At 35.7% G+C, this 13,870-nt stretch overlaps 1 protein-coding gene across 11 annotated transcripts in view; it reads right to left on the minus strand.

Moving 5' to 3' along the window:
* Positions 1 to 13,870, minus strand: part of RGS7 (regulator of G protein signaling 7) — a 440,443-nt gene that overhangs the window by 12,886 nt on the left and 413,687 nt on the right. For 9 of the 11 annotated variants that reach the window (XM_088799096.1, XM_088799099.1, XM_088799098.1 and 6 more), the window contains 3 exons: positions 10,490 to 10,676; positions 7,522 to 7,611; positions 5,229 to 5,309 (listed from right to left, as the gene is read on the minus strand). In XM_088799096.1, the coding sequence (XP_088655222.1) occupies positions 5,235 to 5,309; positions 7,522 to 7,611; positions 10,490 to 10,676 (352 nt within the window). In that variant the 3' untranslated portion in view covers positions 5,229 to 5,234. The remainder of the gene's footprint in view (positions 1 to 5,228; positions 5,310 to 7,521; positions 7,612 to 10,489; positions 10,677 to 13,870) is intronic. The other 2 variants (XM_088799097.1, XM_019746836.3) reach the window with 1 other exon arrangement.

The raw sequence follows: 13,870 nt of genomic DNA on the forward strand, positions 1-13,870 counted from the left end.
AATAATGCATCGTCTTGAAACAACAGTGTAAGGCTACAGTGAAAGTGACTGCAGTTCTTGACAGAGTGAGGACTAATTGGTAAGGGAGGTCTGTTATTAATGTGCAACACAAGGATTTTGGAAAGTGGGAATACACAGTCTGATTTCTGTCTTCTACAATAAGTAATTTGCACTCTAATGCATGCTCTTGCGTTAGAGAAAAAGTAAAGATAAGAGAGAGAAAATAGATAGATACCCCTGCATATATAATTTTTCATTCCATGTAACCAAGCAATTCAATTGATTATGAATATATTACAAGAAAAAAAAGTCAACACTTAACTTTAAGGATGTTTATCACACTTTAATCTAAAATGGCAATAAATAAATAAATACATAAATAAATAAACAAACAAATAACTTAAATGCCCATCAACAGAGGACTGGGAAATACATTATGGACATATCCATTCAGAGGAATTTTGTGTACTCAATAAACAGAGTAGTACAGAAAAACATGAAATGACCTGGAAGATATTTATGATGCAATTTAAGTAAATAAAGTATATTTCAATAGCATATTTAAAGCATAATCTCATTTTACATATATATATATATATACATATATATGTATATATATATATGCAAAGTGGAGCTATTTCTGGATAGAGAGATTGCAGAGGAAGAAATGAAGTACAGCAGTTTAACCTATTTCTAAAAATTCATGTGGCAAGAAAGCATGGGACTAGGTTTTAATTCTAAATATTAACACATCAAGCTTCGAGGCCTGGGCTTTTTTTTTTTTTTTTTAACCACATTTTGCTGCTTATATAAAATCTGCATAAGGTGTATTAGTCAGCAACTCCATAATGGGTTTAAAGAATTTAATTAGATTTAACCAAAAAGAACATTTGAAAAGAACTAAGAATTCTATGGTTCTCACTTTTAACACTCCAAACAAGTAATAGGATTCATATTTACATGTGTTCTTACCAATATGCATATTAATGAGCTACTGAGTTAAATACAGATTTGATCCCAAAAGAGCAACTGATTTCAGAGCTGACTCAGTCCTTTTGTTAAAATACTCTCACAGGGTTTCCACAACTTCCTCTGGTAATTTGTTGCAGTCTCCTTATAAGCCCAATGCACTAGCATAAGTACAAGTGCACCAGACAAAGGGGATGGGATACTCAAGGTGGTCATTATATCTTTTCTGCTGTTTCTTTTAAAGGCCATAGAGATAATTTTATTGAGATAGGTTAATTTTCTTTTTTCCTCCAAAAAGGTTAGTTAGGTGAGTTCCTGGGAGTTCTACATTAACATTCTCTAATTTTCATTTCTACTTTTCCAACCCAGAGACAGGCTGATTTAATTTCTACTTCTCACAAACTAAGGAGAGGAAGTAAGTTATACATTTGCTATTGATTTCTGACTTTTGATTGAAGGAGCGATTGATCAATCCTCTTACCCTGTTTTTCCCCTTATTTCCTATCTGTTCTCCCTTAAGGTTTGTGTGTTGGACAGATACTATGGTAATTTAATGGTTGGAGAAATGGTGTCAGATTTGATGATGGAGATAGAGGAAGAAAAAAACTCTTACAATCAGCACAGCATATGAACTTTGTCAAAAGAGAATGAAGTCAACCTAATAACATGTAAAGGTATGAGAGAACATAGCAACCCTGGAAACACCTTAAGAGACTTCTCTGATGGCAAGGAATATAAAGTAATGAGAGAGTAAATCATAGGAAATGAGATTTCTTGAGACAACAAGCCAAGGTGAAGGTATAACACAAAAATGTAAGTTATTCTTATCCCTCTAGTGTTGGGCAGAATGGAAAGAAAATGAGTCATTGATACAGTAATGGATTTAAAGTTGGAAAACTTTGCTTCCAAAGGTTTTCCTTCCAGTCCTGATTTGAACACTAGACAATCGTGATAGTGGTGAAGTGACCTCCCCTCATTATTCCTGTTTGCTCCTGTGTGACAGAGTGGTGACACCTACTGGATCACCTCCCAAGACCGTTGTGCATGTAAACAACAAAACAGTGAAAAAGGAATGAAAGTCCTTGAGCATTGGAAAGTGTGATGCAACTGTTAGCGTTTATTATAATTATTCTCTAAAGTGACAAAGAGTTTATTAGTCACAGTAACCAACAGAAGAAGTCCCACTGGTATTGGGAAGCTCTGTCTAGCAAAGCATTTTTGACTCTTGTGTGCAACAAAACAGTGATGTTATTTTTATAAGCTGGGTTATAAAAATACGCTGGAATATGTAAGTAAACATCTACAAATACACACTAATTAAAAATGGACTCAGACTCCAGAGGAGGAAATCATCAGGTGGCAGGATTTATTTATCTTTTACCAGGTGGGAAAATATCAAGGAGCAAGATGATCAGTGAGAAGAGAAAGAATTTGGGAACAAAATAAATTTTCGGTCAGTGCCATCTCTCTAATAAACGGTGTGATTCTGGGCAAATTATGTATCACCTCTGACCCTTCAGATTTCTCACCTGTAAAATGGGTGGAATAATGAATATAATAATACCTGATATGCAGGGTCAGATTAAATTAAAACAGATAATATAAAGTGCCTAATGCAGGGCCTGGTACATGGCAGACACTCAAGGACTGCAAGTTATTAGTATTGTCATCTTACTTTTTCCAGTCCCTTTCACAGTTTACACACTTGTTGACCTATATTTTCCCTATTCCATTTCTTTCTTGGTTACTGTCCATCTTGTAGTCTCCCTGTCTGTACCAGAACAACCTGCACATGGGACTCCTTTAAAATGTTGATTTAAACTCCCTCTTTCCTCCATTATGTCTATATGATTATAATAAAATTCTTTACCTTGTGTTAAATTATTTTATTGATCCTATAAAGGCATCCCATAAAATGTGTTATGTAAGTACTTAAGATGCCTAACATAACTGCTGACCCTAAAAGTAATCATAACATGTAGAAGCACTGAAATAAGGAAAAATAAGAAATGAGAAACAAAGTGAAATTTAATGGAAACTAACCACCATAAGATTTAATGAAGTATATACTATATTCATTTTTATTTTTGTATATGCATAATTTTCCAGGTAGAAATTTACTTCTCATGACTAATAAAATAAATATAATCATTTGTAATCTATTGAGGAAATCAGAGAGCCTTCCTAGTTTCCTAACTCCATTTAAAGTACCACCCAAACAAAAAATTCAATAAAAATTATTACTTTTCCTGGATGAAAAAGAATTAACCCTAAACAATTGCATCTGAAGGTTATCTGAAAATTAGTATGTTGTGCGTATATATAGAAGGTGCCAAAAATATGTACACACACTTTAAGATAGAAAAAAACTACTAAAATTATAATTCTTGATGTATACCAATAACAAAAGATGAATACAAGCCATGTGTATACATTTTTTTGGCACCCCCCCCCCCAGTATATGTGTGTGTATCAGTTACTCAACTTGTCTTTCTTCAGTAATTCCAGCCTTTCCCCTCCTCTCCTTCAAACGATGATTGACCATCTTGCCCTAGTGAAATCCTATTTATCCAGTTAATTGTAACTTCCTCTGAGAATTCTCACATTGTCCATTCTCCCTCACTACCCTAATACCAAGTAGAAATTGTTTATCTTTCTCCTGTACATCATAACATTTTGTTTATACCATTAAGCACTTTAGCAAATAAGGTATATACCTTCTACATGGTCCCAAGACATAGCACAATGTCAGGAATATAGTTGGCGCATGAGGTGTAAGTTTTGATTGATGGTGTACATGCTTAAGTCTCTGTTCCCCTTATTTCTTATTGATCCTTTCTTGAGGTTTGCAGTGTGTGACAATGTGGTGCAATTTTTTAAAATTAGAGGTGACGTACAATGGTATATTAGTTTCAGGTGTATAACATAGTGATTCTACATTTATGTACCTTACAATGTGATCACCACAATAAGTTAGTACCCATCTGTCACCGTACATAGTTATCACGGTAGTAGTGACTCTATTCTCTGTGCTATATGTTACATCCCATTGACTTACTTATTTTTTAACTGGAAGTTTATACCTCTTATTCCCTTTCACCTTTTCCACCCACTCCCCTCCACTCCTTTAAAAATGAAAACACTAATTTGAAAAGACATATGCACTCCTATGTTTACTGCAGCATTATTTACAACAGCCAAGATATGAAAGCTACCTAGGTGCCTATTGATAGGTGATTAGATAAAGAAGATGTGGGAGATATATATATATATATATATATATGTGTGTGTGTGTGTGTGTATATACATATACATATACATATACATATACATATATATATAAATATAATTCAGCATTAAAAAAAATGAAATCTTGCCATTTGTGACCACATGGGCGAACCTAGAGTGTACTATGCTAAGTGAAATAAGTCAAACAGAGAAAGACAAATACCATATGATTTCACTCATATGTGGAATCTAAAAAAAAAACAAAAAAAAAACATACAAATATGGTACTATTTTAAGAGTTGGGGAAATTTGTCAGAGTTGGGGATGGTGTTGGAGGAAAGACAACCATTTTGCTTCCCCTTTTCATCTTCCTTACGCTGCATTATTAGTTTTAATTCTATCACAGAAATTTCCATTCCAATCTCAAGAACAATATTCTGTCAGCATTATATTAGAAAAGGATGAACTGAAGCAATTCTTAAACAATACCCAGAGCACCGTGCCCCTTTCTCCACTGAAATCTTGAGACATTTCTTTTACATTGTCTTTATCTTCCCGTGGTAACTGATGAGGCCTCATCAGGAAAATTTTATATTAAGGGTCAGAGAGGGCCAGCCAAATTTTTGATTAATAGTGTGATTAATTCCCAGAGTCCTTCATTTTCCATCCCTTTAATTAGTGCAATCACATTGAATGTTCAAGGTATATACTGCTTTTGAAAGTTTTTCAACTACTCTGTACACAGTCACAACTGGCCATTCATAAATAGAATTAACATTCCCCACCACAAAGACCTTTGACGGACACTAAAAACAAAAACCATATCTTTGTTGAATTCAATTTGCTTACATTTTAACACACACAACTCCACTTAACTAGCCATCACAGCAAAAGCCACAGGGCGTGCACATATGCACACACACACACACACACACACACACACACACACACACGGCAGCAGCGGCATGGAGCTAACCACACAACTCAACAGACGATGCAGACAAACTGAGTAGAAACCAAGATTTTTCTACCTCTTTTCATAACAGGTTAGTGCTGCCCCTCAGGGTTGGTGTACAGTTTTTATGGCATGGGAAAATAGGGAGGTTTCTGCCCTATAAAAATAAATGTGTGAAGGCTTTAGTTGGAGCTTACACAATGTCAAAAAGTTCCAAAGGCACTGGCACAATACCAAGTAAATTCAAAAAGAAAGAATCCCACAAACAAATATATCACCAAAACACATGGCACGATACTAAGAAAACAGTGGTAGAAAAATGACTGGTTGCCTGAATGATTTATGCAACAATTTTTAACAGCTTCCTGAAACATAAAGACTAAGAGAGGCAAGGTAGTGGGTTTTTGGTGGGGCATATCTCGTCCCCCACCACGATTCATACCAAGTCTCTGACTTTAACCTGCTTACTAGGTCATTTTCTCCATGCAGAAGGAGAAAGCACGGAACCCTCATTGCTTTTAATCTTTTAAGCCTTAGGAAGAGCTATGGGAAAGAGCATAGAAACACATGAACTATCTTTAATAAAGAAAGGGATACATTGAATAAAAATAAAAATATAAAAAAAATAATTATTTCGTTGTGTGTATTATAATATACACTTCTTTCCAAACCTTAGTTTAATACATGTAGTTTTTATGCATGACATCTTTATCCACTCTAGAAAGGGCTGAGACAGAAAGATAAGGAGGAACGAAGTTCTGAATTGAAATAAAGGCAATAACTTTGCTGCTACCTCAAAGGATTCAAGGTTGGCGATGGGGATAGAAATTGGGAAAATCTCTTAACTGAACTTAATGATTTGTTATTCCTCAAAAACTAGAACTTACCACGTTCTGTGCAAATTTCTCAAAGGATGTTCTGCGATCCATTGAGTGTCCCGACTTACATGTGTGGGGTGGGGTGGGGCAAAGGGAAACAGGGAACATAAAAGAAAAAGAAAAAAAAAGGAAGCAAGGAAAACAGAGCAGAAAAAGACAGGATGATGAAATGATGCAACACCAGATCATGTTCTAAATCACAGAGCCTGGGCTTGGAGAACCACCAAGGAAAGCCTCTTGTCACAGGACATTGGCTCTCTTTTCATTAGGGATTTTATTTTTAACACCAAAACTCTTCTTGTGCAAACAAAATGGTGTTGTTTCAAGCAAAATGAATCGACACTAAAATGAAGTAGATATGTGAAGGTTTTATGCTGATATTTTCAGTCTAAATATTTGAAGATCTAGTAGCCTATCTTCAGAATTTCCTCATAATTTTTTATCAGGCCTGGATTTTGTTGATAACTATTAATTTTGTAAAACATTGCTATACAAAAGAACTTTCTGAAAGGACAGAAATTTCATTCTATGCTGTCTAATATTTCAGAAGTCTTTGGCTGTGACCACTGAGAATTTCAAATTTCGCTAGAATCTTATGTAATCTTAATTAATTTAAGTTTAAATAACCCCTTGCTAACGGCTACAGTATTGGACACTGTATCTACAGAGTATCTATTTCCAGTTGTAAAGACAATGAATGCACTTTGAAAAATCCCATTAGCCTAAATGATAATCATGAATTATACAAAATTACAATTTCAGCTCAGAATTTCAAGAAGTTACAAAGGCTTTTAACATCAAGACATAGTGAGTAATGTTGATGTTTATATCCAGATTTTCCATACCCTGTTTGTTATATTGATGACATAAGGTGCTACTGATAAAGAGACTTGGATGATAAACATTAATTGAATAATGAAGCTTACTGCAACTCTGCTACAATGTTCTTGGCTACCACCTTAGTGTGTAAAATTTACTATGGGGATACCAAGGGACTCAGGATATGTACCAAGTGAAAAATATTTGGAAACAAACATTACTACACTTTGCCAACTCTCCTTGAAAAAAAATGAGTATTTTCAGTTATGGCGTATGTCACCCAAAACACACATTCTAGTTTACTGGACAAAAAAAAGACAAAAAAAAACCCTCTTCAAGTATTTTACTTAATGACATTGTTCTTTTCCCTTTTTATTGTAATTTTTTATTTCCTTGAATGTGGCATATAGAAGACGAGCATGAAACATGAAAAGAACTTCTAAAAAGCTTTGTAAAGCATGAACATCTACAGAAACAAACAATCAAAAAAGAAATAAGCGATCGACAAACAGAAACAAACAACTTAAATGACTCTTATAAAATGCAAAGGTTTGGGGGAGGGTTTCGGAGTGTGTTCACTTACCATTTGTCCAATACCCTGGGCCCCGGGGAGGTAACTATTCCAAATAATTATGACTGAGAACAACATCAAAGGTCACAGAGAACCAATACCTTTTTCTTTGCCTGTAGAAGCTCCTGATAGGCACTGGATCTTATAAAACGTGGGTATGAATCACTTTTCATCAATTTGTAAATGTGCTCCTAAAAAGAAATAATGGTTGAGGTGTTCATCATTTCTCAGAAAAAAAAAAAAATCAGGTACTGTGATAAGAATACAACATACTGCTCAAAAAAAAAATCTGGAAGGAGCTAGAAATAATAATAATGATGTTGGTGGAATAGCTTATGTGTCCAGAATATTTCGATCTTCACATTTATTAGTTTTTTCATGCATCAAGGATTAAACTGGTTTAGGAGCTACAAAGAATGGGAAGCATATCCAGTTGTTTAAAAAAATGGACTTTGGTTAACAGAATGTCATAAAGTGATTTCAAATCAAGTTGTTGATTTACGTATCATTTGAGAAAATAAATGAATCTCCTATCTCTTAAAATTACTTCAGGCAAAAGTGAATGATGTGATTGAATAATTCTCCTAGATGCCTTTGGCATCACATGTCCTTGGAGGGTGCAGACTGCCCATATGGTATGCCGATCTCTCTGTGGTGCAAATTATATGGAAAATGGTCATCCACGTCACTTTGGGCCAGAGCACAAGTCCAAAAATCAATTTTGTGATATTTATTGGCTATGTCTCCCAATTTGTGTGTTTTTGTTATCCATTTGGTGACAAATTAGGTAAATAATAACTTAATCCTAATTAGCCTGGAATGTTCTATATTTGATAAATATTGGTGGAAAAAGAAGTCAAGAAAAAAATGTATTTATCCAATTCAGTATCGTTGGCCCAATTTAGGGAGCTTCTCTGGCTTACTGCAGCACAGGGGAGTGTAAATGCTCCTTGGTCTTTCCAGTCTGGTGAAATAGCAGTGAGCAGTAGAGTTTTGAACTATCGGAGAGTATCTGGATGTTCCAATCTCTACTTATTTAGAGAAAATATATATTTTTAGAAATGACGGGTTCACACCCACAAGAATTTGGAGTTATTCCGAATACACTTCAAAACATTCAAATTAAGTCTCAATACCTAGTCCACGTTTCATCTCCAAGAGTATGATAATTTGGAACTGATCAGACAGAGGTTGTTGGTGGAAAAGTAGAGCAGTTTCTTGCTTTGGAGTCAAGAACTCTGGGATCCAGATACCAGCTTGCTCAAGGTCTATCAGTTACAAAGTACAAGTTGAAACCAATTGGTTCATATCTGTGAGCCTTAATTTTCTAATGTATAAAGTAGGGTTGCTGTGAGGAATAAAGCAAGCTCAGTGTTTCGAAGAATATGGGGCATAGTAAGTGCTGAAACAGACTTGCGTATCCAGGCACACTTCTAAGTGCGTGCCTGTATTAGTACATTTAATCATCACAAAACTTCCACAAGGTCGGTAACTATTCTCATATCCATTTTAAATATGAAGAAACTGAGGCACAGAGAAGTGAAGTACTTGCAAGAGGTCACAGAGCAGAGCTTAGATAAGAATCCAGGCCACTTAGTTCCTGAATCTGCTTTATTAACCATACATTGTGTCTCTTCTCAAACGATGGCAAGGAATTTCTATAATATATTTGAAGATAGGGTAAAAAAACACACACAAATAAACTGGAGTTAAACATCTGAGCTTAATTGAAAGAGAAGCCTCAGGTCAGGAAGCTCATTCCCAACATTTTACACATTGTTGGCTCTAGAAAAATGTTTGAAATTTTATTTTGAAGTGAAAGAAAGATAAATAAGCAGAGGAGTAACCAATATGGCCAGAATTTTTATCCTGCTCTCTCTCAGGTATCTCCGTAGAATGTAATTATTTCCATACAAAAGACCATGGCAGAGCTAAGGAGAATGGGCATTGGTGAGCTGTTTGAACCTGTGTTAGTTTTCTACACAGTGGCTTGTTTCCTTAAAACAAAGCCAAGGAAAAATGTGTTTTCTATTGAGACTAAAAAGGGCATTTGTGTATCTCGTTCTTCATCTTCTATATTTTATTTTAATAACACTGTTGTTTAAAATACAAGATACTTTGGAGAGTTAACATTCTTTTCTCAAAATTGTTTAAGACATTATGAAGTATCCATGTTCTGATTTAAAAGCCAATTCCAACACATCATTAGGAAATAATATCCTCTCACTACAAGTTTATTTTTCTTCTTGAGCATAATAATATTTTTTTTAGAGAAAGTGAAGATTCAAATTGTTCCTAATGAGGCAATTACATCGAGTTGGACAAAACACTGAAAATTTGTCTTAGGAAGTTAATATCTTAATATCAATTTCCTTTTTTTTTTCTTTTTGCAGACTAAAATTTTTTCTTGGAAAAATAATAAGTGCTTGAATCTAGTATTTAATTTTATCATCAGAGCAAACTGGTTTGAGTTTGACTTAACTTTAAGCTAATTTAGTTTAGTTCTGACTATTTGTAATATTGAATAATTTAGCAATGTCAGAATGTTAGAATCTCCATATGGGAAGACACTTTAAAGATTTCAAGTATGTGTTACTGAGGTGGGGCCATCATTAGATAAATGCTTACTCACATATTGGGTGACAAACAGAGTAGAAAATAAACCAAAAGTTTTCAAATTTTTCACGTACTACCCTTCAACAAATTTTCACATAAAATCACACAAATTTACAAAACATTCCTAGGCTTTAAAAACACGTTACTCTAAAGTGTCACTGTTCTTTTCTAGATCAATTAGAGTTATTTTACATACAATTACCTAAACTGAAATACAGAGGGTGCCAAAAAATGTATACACATTTTAAGAAAGAAAAAAACTGTGTTAAAATTGTAATACTCAATATATACTGATAATAAAAGATAAATACAAGTCATGTGTATACATTTTTTTGGCACCCCTGGTATTAGACATAGCTGTCAATTAGAATGGAAATAAAATGAAAGTATCTCAACTGTCAAGTTCTCAAGAGCATATTTGTGACATAATGTGAGCCTCACCCCTGTACCAACCTGAGCATCTTCGAATGTGTATCGTCCAGGCTCCTTCACATTCTGGGTGGTTTTGTCATAGCTCTTAGAATCCAAGTTAATGGCACTGGGGGCTCCTGGAGCCAGAAATTCTTGCCATATTTCTTGCACTCGGGAAGGGACTTCTCTAATAGGTCTTTTTTTCAGGTCCTCCACTGCTAGCCAGAACCTATGCAAAAATGTGACACCAGCATTTACTCCAACATCTCAGTCTGAAAATTCGTACAATATTGAGTGATCTTAACAATTCACAATGATGCATAATAATGAATTCGCTCTGAAGGCTTCCTATAGCAGGCCTTTACTGAGTTTTTTTTTTTATTAGTTGTATTCAAAGGTTTAACATTTTTTCAGAAGGAAATATTGAAAACAATCTCTTTTAAGTGTTTGATGTTAAAAGCATATCTGCCAGAGCCCTGATTCTATGCGACCTTAATTGTATTGAAGCAAAGTAGTCATAAGAAAGAACCATTTATTAGGGAGGAAGGGAAGTTTGGGTGGGTGACACAGCATATGATTGGGGGATAACGTGTGCATTACACTGTATTCTTTGTCTCTTTTGTCCATTTGAGCAATGAGGGTTAGTTCGAAGAGGATTTTCTGCTCTACCTGGCAAGGGAATTAAAGTGAAGCTTTACTGGAATTAAAAGAGGTCTGGACAAAGATCAGAACAGGCCCTACCTTGAGAAATCAGGGCAAGTAACTAATTTTAGACTATTTAATTCAGAGTTATGGAATGACAGAAGCAGTAAGCTTTCACATGCAATTGTTTGAAAGGCTTAAATTTGCAGAGGCTTCATGGCACTTTGGGAGCTCTGGAAAAAATAAATACATATTGACTTACTTCTAAATATAGAAATATATTTTATATACTTCTTTATAGAATACATATTGTACAAGGAAAGAAATATGTTTGGGTTGATAAGAGCAAATAGAAAAGTCCAAAAATAAGGGTCACGTTGTATTAAAGGGTCGTATCTCTTTAAAGTTTCTCTGTATCTTTTTCATTAGATCTAGAAATAAAGATAATCAGCTGAATATGTATGTCATAATTTGTTAATATAAAATATACTTGAAAGAGGAACTATGAGGTCTGTGTTATCCTCAACAGGAACTGCCATTGCCCTAGTAGTAGGTGTGACCATGAGAAGGAAAGACAGAGGGACAGAGGACACTCCAGGTATAGTCTTAAGACAAGGTTATGAGCAGTCCCTTCATAACTGTTAAGTTTAAATGTGGGCATTAATGAAAGGTCAGAAGTAAGCAGCTGAGCTAGAATTAGAATATCAAATACTACCCATTCTAGAGACTTTCCAGTTTCGAGGTCTCGTTTTCCCAGGTAACAGTAGATATTCCCATTTAGACAATGCCTTAAACATGAAACTCCCACTTTTGTTTTCAGAAGGGAAGGCTTGAGATCATTTCCTCCTAAAATACAGTCCTCAGCACTGCCGTCAAACAGGAATATGCAACCTGAGGGAGCATAAGTGTTAAAACCAAGGCACATTCAAGTTCTTTCCAGCACACTGGGCACACATTGAGAGAAAGAATCTGTCCTCAAAGAACTCGTAGAGAAAACAGTAACCGTTCAGGTGGCGTCAGTACCAGGAAGTACATGACAGGCTCTCAGGGTAAAGTCTGAGAAGCGGGGCAGGAAGGAGCCTTCCTGCTGGGCGAGCACTGGGCTGTAAAAGGGAGTCCTAGGAAACTGTTACAGACGCGGTGACATCATAAATGGACTTGGACATATGGATAAAACACCAAAGGGTTGAAGAGGTAAGAATGACAACACCTACACTGAAGTGTAGGTGCAAACGCTATTCTCTGTGACTTAACTATGTGAACTCACACAGTCCCTACAACTCTCTAGAGGATGTGCCACTATTCTCCCCCACTTCAGAGAAGAGGACACTGAGGATATGAAGATAAGGTCACTTATTTAAGGTTGCTCGGCATGAGTGACATAGCTGGGTTTGCCCCCAGATAATTTGCAGCAAATGATGTGGTCATAACCACTCCCTCGAATGTCTCCCTAAGTGTATCATTGCCTCTTTTATCCTCAGGATTAGTGCTATAATCATCATAATGACTTAGTAGAATGGAAAGGGCACTTTCCATGTTAAACAGTAGCTGGAATATGAGCAAGCATCTTAATGTCTTTGAGCCTCAATTTCTTCATCCGTAAAATGGGGTGATAATGCCGATCTCAGCACGTTTCCGTGTGATTACATAGGATAAATTATGTAAAGGGCACTTTTGAAGTGCGTGACACATTTTCAGGAGCTCAAAAATAAAACTCTTGCTACCACAGTTAATTAATATTTATTCTATGCTACGTACTTCAATTTAAAAAAGGAAGGAGCCAAACAGAGACCCAAGGAGAGCATAGGCTGCATCCGAGGAATAAGTAGTTATCAAGAAGCAGGATTTCTGGGCTTTTTTTATGTGCTAACACTTGAGGAAAATGCTCATATGTGGGCCACACTTCCATAAATAACAGGTGCTTAAGTGGTAAGTGGCTCAGATAAGACGCACTGAGACTGATTTAAGCGCAGTTAGCCCTGGCAGTTTACTGAACTATTTTGTCTCTCTCAGGCTGTGGCACCAGACACGGAGGCACAAGCAGTGGGGCTCAGATTTGCGCAGCAGTGGATAGTAACTCAGTATTGGTTTATAGAAAGCCTAGGTGCAATTATTGCAATCTGACTTGAACAACATGTTTAAATCAACCTCCCCCAAACATATTTTGCTTCTCTGTACAATGGGGTGAGAATACTTAAATTTCATTTTTTTTGTTGTGATGGTTATATGTGTGATAATACCACAGGCATACTTACAAAAGTAGTGGGTAGAAAGCATATTATGGCATATAGTAGGTGCTCAAGAATGTTATCTCTATCTATTTATTATCTATCTACTTATCATCTAGCTATATAGATATCTATCATCATCTATCTATATAAATTTAGTAGGGAAACATAATAGGCACATGGTAGATGCAATACACACACACAGAGATATAAAATATATAATATTTTATATGTAATTACTTAGCAGGGAACCCAGTGTGGTAGAGAATTATTGAGATTAAAAATAGTTAAAGCTTGAACTAAGGAATCAGCAGTGATTCAATTAATTCATGAAACAAAGTTTACATATGCTATGCCCGTCGCCCCAAAGCTTCTTCCTTCTTCCTTTTTTGCCTGGTCACCTCCTTGTCACCCAGATCACAGCCTAGAGGCCATTTCCCCGAGGATGCCTCTGCTGGTCCCCAACTCTGGGTTGGCTGTCCCTCTGTCCTTCTCTAATCTGAACACCCATCACTTTGGGCTATGATCTGTTTTCTTCTCCATACCCACCAGT

The sequence above is a fragment of the Rhinolophus sinicus genome, chromosome 6 (assembly GCF_057876585.1).
Source record: "Rhinolophus sinicus isolate RSI-liver-muscle chromosome 6, RSI-T2T, whole genome shotgun sequence".
NCBI classification, from domain to species: Eukaryota; Metazoa; Chordata; class Mammalia; order Chiroptera; family Rhinolophidae; genus Rhinolophus; species Rhinolophus sinicus.